Source organism: Galleria mellonella, unplaced genomic scaffold (assembly GCF_026898425.1).
Source record: "Galleria mellonella isolate WM207_F2 unplaced genomic scaffold, CSIRO_AGI_GalMel_v1 utg63, whole genome shotgun sequence".
NCBI lineage: Eukaryota > Metazoa > Arthropoda > Insecta > Lepidoptera > Pyralidae > Galleria > Galleria mellonella.
In genome coordinates, this window is record NW_026442130.1 from 2,303,085 (window position 1) to 2,313,501 (window position 10,417).

At 38.5% G+C, this 10,417-nt stretch overlaps 1 protein-coding gene across 1 annotated transcript; it reads left to right on the top strand.

Moving 5' to 3' along the window:
* Nucleotides 1-7,399: 7,399 nt before the first annotated feature.
* Nucleotides 7,400-9,837, top strand: LOC113521578 (transcription factor Jun). Its single transcript, XM_026907143.3, has one exon. It carries the CDS (start codon nt 7,517-7,519, stop codon nt 8,234-8,236), a length of 720 nt encoding a protein of 239 aa, XP_026762944.1. The 5' UTR covers nt 7,400-7,516; the 3' UTR covers nt 8,237-9,837.
* Nucleotides 9,838-10,417: the final 580 nt, after the last annotated feature.

The window sequence follows — 10,417 nt, forward strand, 5'->3', positions numbered from 1 at the left end:
TATACGCTGGTAGGGCACCAGTGAGGCATAGGTGACGAAAGACGACGAATTTAACGATAAATTGGTCACAATAGTTTCTAGGGGGAACGGTGTGGAGGTCGACCTGATAGGGTATTTTTTTTATGGGTGAAAATGGTATGGTAACCCCGCCTGCGCTAACGGGATACGCTGGCGGAGTACCAGTGAAGGGTGATAGATTGAGAATGAAAACAGGTCAGTTAGCCCATCATGACGAATTCATCAGGAATTAATCATGATAGTTTCTAGGGGGAACCGCGAGGAGGTCGACCTGGTATTGTAATATACCCAATATTGCTAGCAATGGTATTCTCAGTCTCCATTACTAACAATCCCTTTCCCCCCCGATAGGTATATTGATAGCAATTGGGACTAATCTCATTACTAACAGTCCCTTCCCTCCCCGTCTTTGAAGGATGGAATATGCCTATGAAATTACAAGGTTCCGTGGCGTACCATCTTAATCCTCAGGAACGGCAACGCATAAAGCGTATATAATAGGCGACAGTTCTTACTTCAAATCAGGTGAACCGTCAGCTTATTCGCCATTCTAAGTTGCATAAAAAATAATAATAATAAAATTCATTACTTTAAACACTTTATTTTTAATAACGTGTCCGACAAAAGCATGTCTAATATCTCTTTATATCTAAATAAGACTTATTTAGACATAGATATTAGACACGCTTTTGTAGCAGGATGTCAAAACATGTATTGAAAACTTGTCTATGGCAAATTTAGCTTTTTGCGTTAAGACGCTTGTTTTTCGGCGTTTGACAAATACCTACCTAATTGCATAGATTAAAACTTGTACCTGCCCAGTTGTTATATGGCTAGTTATTTATCTGTGGTAAAAAATACACCAAAAAAAAAGATTAATGTCAAATGTAGGTACAAATAGCAACGGAATGTTATTAATTATTATTTCGGCCGTTCACTTGCCACTGCTTTTTTTAATGGATGAAAATGGAATGGTAACCCCGCCCGCGCTATCGGTATATAGGTGAGAATTAATGCAGGTCAGTTGGCCCACCATGATGAATTAGACAAGAATTAACCATGATGGTTTCCAGGGGGAACCGCGTGGAGGTCGACCTGAGAGGGTATATTGCTAGCAATGAGGCTATTAGACCTCATTACTAACAATCCCTTTGTCCCCACTGCCCACTGCTGTACGTAGGTCTCTCCCTTAGAATGTTTTGCCAGTGTTTGTCCCGTTTGGCAGGTGAGTTGATAACTGTAATTAGGGTTTGGTGGGTTTTAAAGAGAGTTATTTTTTATGGATGATAATGGAATGGTATGAGTATCCTGCGCTATCGGTCCTATCCTACTCTGACGGGGAACCAGTGACAGATGATAGGTGAGGACGAAAACAGGTCAGTTAGCTCATTGTGACGAATTCCATTAGAATTAACCACGACGGTTTCCAGGGGGAACTAACACGATAGAATAGCGTGGAGGTCGACCTAATAGGGTACATTGCTAGCAATGGGGCTATTATATCCCATTACTAACTTACTTATTCCCCTGAGTGAAAGTTTAGGATAAAAAAGAGTATATATAATTTTTTTTTATAAAAATACAGGTTGAACATAAACTACTATACATTTTTTTATACCACTGAGGTGGCAAACAAGCATATGGCCCACCTGATGGTAAGCGGTTACCGTAGCCTATGAACGCCTGCAATACTAGAGGTATTACGCGCGCGTTGCCGACCCTGAAAAAACCTCTTTACCCCCCTTTCGAAGACAGACATTGTAACAGAGCTAAATAATAATAAAAAAAAAATATATATATATATATATTATAACAATATCTTTCCTAAACTGTAGCTAGACCTAGTTTTTAGTTTAGTGGCAACAGCTGGGTGGGGTGCGGCGTCGCTGGGTCATCGGCGGTTATTCATAATATACAGTCACGATATAATTCAATTTATTAATCTATATACTATACAATACTAGGTTTGTAGAGTAGGTCCTATATAAAAAAAAGTCTAAAGTTTTATTGGATCGAAAAACGACGTAATTACTGTAAATGGTTGATATAGATAGATTTTTTTATGCAACCTAAAATAACAAGCTGACGGCCCGCCTGATGGAAAGTGGTAATTATCGCCTAGAGATATGAGCAGTGCCATGGACAGAACAGAGTATACTGTTTTGCTCATGATCGCCTTATAGTTTAAAGTATGCAAACTGAGCAAAGCATGAATGTTGAAATGGGACCAAGGAGGTTATTTTCTATAGCCAATAATATAAACTCAACACAGTCTGAAAGGAATCTGCTAAAAACAGAATCATCTAGGTTCAGTCGGTTCAGAACTGGCTTGGATATTTTTTTATAGAAAACTCGTTTTCAGCCAACTCAAGTTTTTTTATACCACTGAGGTATACAGTAGCCCACCTGATGGTAAGCAGTTACCGTACTGTACCACGGGCACGGTTAGGGTATATTGCTAGCATATATATATATATATATATATTCTTTTCATTCCTCTTGCTTGTTCGTATTTTTTTTGTTAAATGCTATTTTTATTGCTTTGTGTACAGCGCCTTGTATCTATATTGTTGCTACTTGTGAAAACCAGTTAGTGGCTTATTTTGTGATCCTAAACTGTATCTATTTGCTCTAATGTAGCTCTGGTTTTCCTGTGAATATTTTTTTTTGTATTTTTTTTTTCTGTATTTATTGAAACCATAAAAAATTACAGTTGTAGGGTAGTGTATGATAACAGCTAAATTAGTTAAAAATAACTGTGTCGTGGCTGTCAACGCCCACCTCCCCAAGGCAGAGGTGCTAGCGTTCCAGTAGAATAAATAAATCTGTTAAATAAACAAAGAAAAAGCATGTACATGTGGCACATATATATGTGCCCAACATACATATAAACATTTAATAAATAAAATTAAATAAATAATAAACATTTATTAAATAAATAAATAAACCCTAACAGATCCCATTGGTAACAATCTCTTTCCCTTTACCATTGAATGTTGAAAGTTTTTTTTAACACCGTCAACAATTTCATTATACATAATTATTCTGCACATTGACTGTTTATTTAATACATATGAATAGGTGTATGTATACAGTACGTATTGTAAATTATGCATTGTGCCTACTTCGTATTGTTTTCAAAATATTCCAAAGCGACTAGGTACTCGTATTACAGTCTGAATTTCAATTGTCTGGATTTGGCACATGATTATTGTTATAGCAAGTTAAAAGTATTGTTACTTATAATTTTAACTGACAGAAAAAAGTGCAGGTTTCCAATTGTAACGCACTTTTTCATTCTTCTTCTTGTACAGACATTGCGTGAATAAATGCTAGGGTTTTAGTGGTGTATCCATTTTTTTTTAATGGGTGAAAATGGCATGGTAACCCCGCCTGCGCCATCGCGATCAGTATACTTTTTTTTTATAGAACTTAGAATGGCAAACAAGCTGACGGCCCACCTGATGGAAAGTGGTAACCGTCGCCTATAGACATGAGCAGTACCTAACAGAGTATACTGTTTCGCCCATGATACCCCCCATGCGTTGCCATTCCTGAGAACTCAGGTGTTACTCCTCTGTATCCTGTAAATTCACTGTCATATCCCACCCTTCAAACCGAAACACAGCCATGCAAACACAACTGCTTTGCTTTGCTTAACATTGGCGGAGTACCAGTGAAAGATGATAATTGAGAATGAAAAGGCAGATCAGTTAGCCCATCGTGACGAATTCAATGATAAATTTGTCACGATAGTTTCCAGGAGCAACCGCGTGGAGGTCGACTTGATAGGGTATGTTGATAGCAATGGGGATTGACCCCCCATTAGTAATAATTTCCTTCCCCTCTGGTGTACCTGTTTAGAAGTTTATTAAACATCCTCATCTTCCGATTGCCACGAGTTCGATTTTTTTATGGATGATAATTTTTTTTATACGACTTAAAATGGCAAACAAGCTGACGGCCCACCTGATGGAAAGTGGTAACCGTCGCCTATAGACATGAGCAGTACCATGGGCATAACAGTACACACACATACTGTTTCGCCCATGATACCCCCCATGCGTTGCCACTCCTGAGGACTCAGGTGTTATTTCTCTGTACCCAGTAAATTCACGCCATATCCCACCCTTCAAACCGAAACACAGCCATGCAAACACAACTGCTTCACGGTAGAAACACGAATGGGACAGAGGTACCCAAGCAATCGACTTTTGTACAAAGTCTCCCTCTGGTAAATGTTCTAAAATCCTATCCGTCCGTGCAAAGCCGGGCCGGACCTCTAGTATAGAATATATCACGTCAACAGACGGCATTTACATTGATATCTAATAAAATTAATAAATAAAACGAACCAACGTGTTTATAAACACAGTCTGTTAAACTCGTTTCTTATAAACCATAAAACTAGCTCTTACCCGCGACTTTGCGTGACCGAAATATGTTCACTGATCGGGGTAAAAAAGTAGCCTGTATCCTTCTCCATTCCATATAGTTTATTTGCAGGTGAATTCCTCATGATTGGCTAACTGACCTACCTTTTTCATCCTCACCCATCATCCTTCACTGGTAGGTGTTCCGTGTGTTTCATTTTGAACAGGTTGTTCAAAATGACCTTTCGAAACATTGAAATAACCTAAAATAGTTTATTCTCGTCTCTTCTAAACCATAAATCACGCAATACGAAGTCTTAAAACCTAATAAGAGGTATTTGGGGGAAAGGGATTGTTAGTAATGGAGACTGAGAATCCCATTGCTAGCAATATACCCAACCAGGTCGACCACCTCGTGGTTCCCCCTGGAAACTATCATGGTTAATTCCTGACGAATTCATCATAATGGGCTAACGGGCCTGTTTTCATTCTCATTTATCACCCTTCACTGGTGCTCCGCCAGCGTACCCCGTTAGCGCAGGCGGGGTTACCATACCATTTTCACCCATTAAAAAAAAATGGGACTAGTTGTCCACGCTATTAACAATCCCTTCCAATATATACGTAGGTGATGAGATTTACCATTCGTAATGTCTTTTCCCCTATTTTTATAGCATTATATTAATTTAAAAAAGTATATATATATAAAAGACACCCGAATGTTAAGGTCAAACATCCAGGGAGATACATTATCAATTTCACGCTTCATGGATTCTGAAATATTCATTGAATCGAAGGGACAACTTGTTCGGACGACTTCAAAAGAGATACGCAGTTACAGCTAGGCATCTATTATTTTTCTAAGCACAATACAAAATGCAAGGTTGAACCCTAACGAACTCAAACAAGTCCTCATAACATAAATTAAGGAATTTTTAGCTGCATTTGTTTTCCTTCTATTCGGACTTATCTGTGAGGCGAGAGGGAAAGCTGTCGCTGTCACGCTCACACTCGTGCATATACCGTATACCCCTCTCACGTCGCAACCCGCATATATTTCTTGCATCGCGCGGAGCGGCTACCCCGCCTCCGCCTCGCCCAAATTTGTTTGTTTCCATTGTATAAACACTATTTTAATATCGTATGATGTATTTTTTTATTGTATTTAGTATTTAAATTTCTGATTTATCGTTATTATTATTTACTTCATTATCATCATCATTATTTCAGCCATTTTCCGTCCACTTCTGGATATAAGCCTCCCCCATAGATTGTCATAAGGAACGGTCCTGAGCCACCTGCATTATTATTATTTACTTATGTTTAATTAACGTATAATCATAGTAATTAAGTATACAAACACCTTTTTAGGTACCTAAATGAAAGTTAATTTATCATATCATATTAGCTGTGTAACTGTCCAGTGCTGGACATAAGCCTTCCTCATAAGGGGAGTAGTTGCCACGCTTGGCAGGCAGGTTGGCAACCACAGATAGACTTTTAGTGATTTTATAAGAGGGATGCTGCTGCCCATCCATCTTCCTTTGAATTCCTTTAGTCGCCTCTTACAGCACTCACGGAAAAGGAAGGGGAGGCCTATTCTAAGTCGGGACTACATGGTGGGTAAGTTAATTATTGAACTACTTCATTAGATTAAAGCAATTTGAGGTAAGGTAATTTCAATAATAACATAAAAATAATATAATGCTAACATTGTTATTAACTTATTGTTGTTACTGTATGTTTTAGTGCAATAAAGAATATATAATAATTATCTAAATGAACATAATTATGATTAATTGGATAATTTATCGAAAGAATGTAATACTCGCAGTTACGGAAATTTATTGACTCTTCTATTAAAGTAGCATAACAACTAAAGAAACTAATATAATATTACTACTATTTATATACTAATATATATTGTTAAAGTTAGAAGTATAAAATTTTTTAGGCTGTTAATTATTAAAAGCATTTTTTAGCATTTTTTTACTTCCACCCCTAAGGAAAGAAATAGCCCAAGATAGGGGAAGACGAAATTATAAATTTGCCATATGTGAGCGAAGTGTGTGAGTAGGGAAATGTTAGTAATGTAATAAAAAAAAATATTTATCTAAAAATAAACTTCTATTGTATCTTGTTGGTATTTATCAATTGGTCTCCACTGCACTACAATGTCTCACAAATTATCAAAAGTATACAAGTTACTTTGATGTTCGGTAGCCAGATAATGATAAGAAAATAGGTATGTTTTCTTTACAACTTTTATAGTATGTACATATAGGTATGTATGCTTAAACATTACATACATTGTTGGTAATCGAAACATCGCCTTGGCAGATTAAAAAAACCGGCGGTTCTTTTGTCGGGTCCTAGTAATGATGAGATGTTTAAACCACAATAACAATGGTGCGTATTGTTCATTCTACGTATTTATTACCACTCGATTGTTTATAATAATTATATAACTAGTTCTAGGGCATTAGAACAACATTGGGCTGTTGCTCCTTAATTTTTGATTTTGGGAGCATTCATAGAGTAAACCGAGAGTCGAACGCTTGTGCTTAATTTAGTGATTGTGTATGACTGTGAAATATAAAAGTTAAACAAAGTTAAGGAATCTATCACTTATTTAACTGATTATATTATATAGATTTCTTATTTAGTTAATAAATTAATTTATTTTAAAAACTTGCTTCGTTTTTCTAACAACGTGAACATTTGTTACATGTTTTATGTCTCAATTACAGTCCATTATTAAGTTCTGAATATTCCACGTTTCAAATGTATACGTAAATACATTGGAAACGGACTCTTTGATTCTCGGTAATCGCACCAAGTCGTAAACAGCCCGCAGCGGCCTCGCGCTACGCTACATTCTGATGAACCAATCACAGTGCCGCTATATCACGTATCACGCGATATTCCACCAATCAGCATGCGCCTACATCGCGTTACATCTAAAAATAGCTTATCTGAGTCATGAAATAAAAGCAGTGGTTGTTTCTTAACAATGTTTAGAAACAAGTGGAACTTTGAACGTGTCGGACGTGCGTTGTCGCATAAAAAAACTTTTGAACTTCGCGCAGTGAGTTTAGTGTTGTCGAGGCGTTCAGTGTAAACACATGGTTCGCCACTCCGGCCACGGCATGGAGACCACTTTCTATGAAGATCAGTATCCCCTCAGTGGACCTGTGGAGAGCCTAAAGCGCTCTTTGACCCTGGATCTGGATTTTGGGCGAGGCGGGAAGCGTGCGCGAGTTGCCGCTCCGGTGCTCTCCTCTCCCGACCTCCAGCTGCTAAAACTGGGCTCACCTGAGTTAGAGAAGATGATAATACAAAACGGAATGATAACAACACCTACTCCGAACGCGGCGCTGTTTACAGCAGCACCTACGGAAGAACAGGAAATGTATGCGAGGCCGTTTGTCGAGGCGCTGGACAAACTCCACCACGGCGAGCCGACAGTTGCAACGCCGCTCGGACGGCGGGTGTACGCTGACTTAGACCGGCCGCTCGACCGTTATCCGACTCCGGTTGTAAAGGACGAGCCCCAGACGGTGCCCAGTGCGGCCAGCTCGCCACCCCTTTCGCCCATCGACATGGACACGCAGGAGAGAATCAAATTAGAACGAAAGAGGCAAAGGAACCGAGTCGCCGCCTCGAAATGCAGACGGCGAAAGCTCGAGCGTATCTCAAAACTGGAAGAGAAGGTGAAAGTGTTGAAGGGTGAGAACGCGGAACTCGCGCAGATGGTGGTGAAGCTGAAGGACCACGTCCACCGGCTCAAGCAGCAGGTGCTGGAGCACGCAAACGGCGGCTGCCATATCGACTCGCACTACTGATCGGGCCGCCGCCGTCGCTCCTCCACATTCCATGCTAGTCGCGCCCGCTAGGACGCAGCATACAAAGCAATTTGTGATCTTAATTTTACTGTGTAATATATAGTTAGAAAACAGTAGTGTGTAAGATGTTGAAGTCGCTACGTTAAGAATGCTGTGGACTTATCGTTAAGTTTTGAGAGATTAGGTTGCCAGTGATACACTGAGGCAGAACTCCGCTCCCGTGGTACGGTATTCGATTTGATTGTGAAATTATTAAAAGGGATGTACTGTACTTAGAGCGAGTCACAACTTCGAAAGCTTTAGCTTCCATTGTAAGTTGCAGAATATTGTTTCCCTATAATCAGTATTTCGTTGTCTCATTTAGAATAGTGTAGAAACTAGAAAGGATAATCGTGCAACGTCATTGGTGTGCAAATTGGACGAGGTTGACGCGTCGTTGCCAGTTCTACGGCGAATTTCCCGTTTCTGCGGCGTTGCAGCACTTATATCATTGGACAATGTTGTTTTCATCGCATTGTTCATATGGAACACGAACGTTTTGCATTTTACTTGAAGCGTTTTTATGACAGTTTCATTCGGGTCATGAATTGATAACAATAACTTGTTGAACAGAGGACAGCCATCTGTCAGATTGTAGAATCGAAACATTGCACGCGAGAAAAAGAGACGGCGGCACGGTAAAACTGGCAACAGCGCATCAAACCAAGTCACGAGCGGATGTTCTGCTAATTAAAATTCCGCCTGCGCCGCCCTCGCGGAATGGCGGCCATGTGTTCAACAGTCGGACGTTCCCAATCACATTTTGGTTGCACAAGGTTAACTTTTCGACGACAATGGTGTTTCATCGCCGCAAGGGGGAACGCCTTTGACCGCTGAGCTTATCGTTTAAGACAATGTATGCGAGACTGATCGAATGGTAGACTTGTGTGCCTTTGTGCGAAAGAGAAAGCGTGAGTCGTTGCAAGAGGTTTTCCCGATACAAGCTTAATGTTTTCTCAGAACTGACCCGGTGCTCTTTATTATAGAGGACGTGACTTCTGACTTGAGTAACGCGAGGCCGTCCGATTAATATTATTTGTGGACGTATGCAAGTGCATTTTGTAATAGAGCGACTGTCTGTCTGTGTTTGATGATGAGTGAACGAGATGTAAGTATTTATTATTGTGTGTACATTTAGGGTGAAGTAACAATCTCGAGTGCCTACGCTTTGTAAACTAAAAGCCTTTATTTTAATTGTTTTTGTTACCATATTAAAGTGCTACGATAAAGAATTCTGTACCATTGTCTTCTATAGGTTATTGTAAGTAATATAATATCAATTAACAAATTGAAATTGTTATGTGGAGGGTTGGTCGTTTGCGGGCTCGTCCATTTGTTCTCCGAGCACTGCACGCGGCTGGTCCATCCTGATTTGTATTATTTTTATACAAGAATGATTCGCAGAATGTTAACAATAATTTGTAAGTTTATAAAGAACAGTTATACATACTAAAATAATATATTTCTATGAACATAACAAAGAATATTGTTTTATACTGAATACTATTGTATGATAAATTGACAGAGATAAAAATAAATTATGAAGATTATTATATCCATAATATTTACTTTCATTTTTATAGATAACCCACCTTACACGTTAATGTTGGTTTATACAACATTGAGTCTTGATAATCTTGTTATTGACGGCCATTAGGCAACCTCTGTGGAGTCCTACAATGGACGATAATACCACCTAATGATAATTTAATTATCAGTCATTTGTTACCGACGAATATCCAGTTAAGAGCATAATTTTTAATGGTCGTAATTAGGCAAAAAACTGCAGATAAACAAGTTATAATAATGATAATAACAATTATAGGTCTTATATTACATGCATATTTGTCAATAACCAAAGATTTTCTGGCCCATAAAAATAAGCAGGTTTTCATTGACTAATTTTCATTAGTTTCGATTAAATTTTTATTACCTATCATGTGTAAATACTGTATAAGACAGATTTTTGCATGAACCTTAAGAAATCTTAAGTGATATATTGAATTTTCGATAACGATAAAAGTTATGACATTATCAAGCGACCTCTATATAATGACCGAGTGTCGTCTTGTGTAAGAAACATCATAATACGTAATAGTGAAAATAAATTGTTTATTTTGAGACCATTATAAATGGCATATA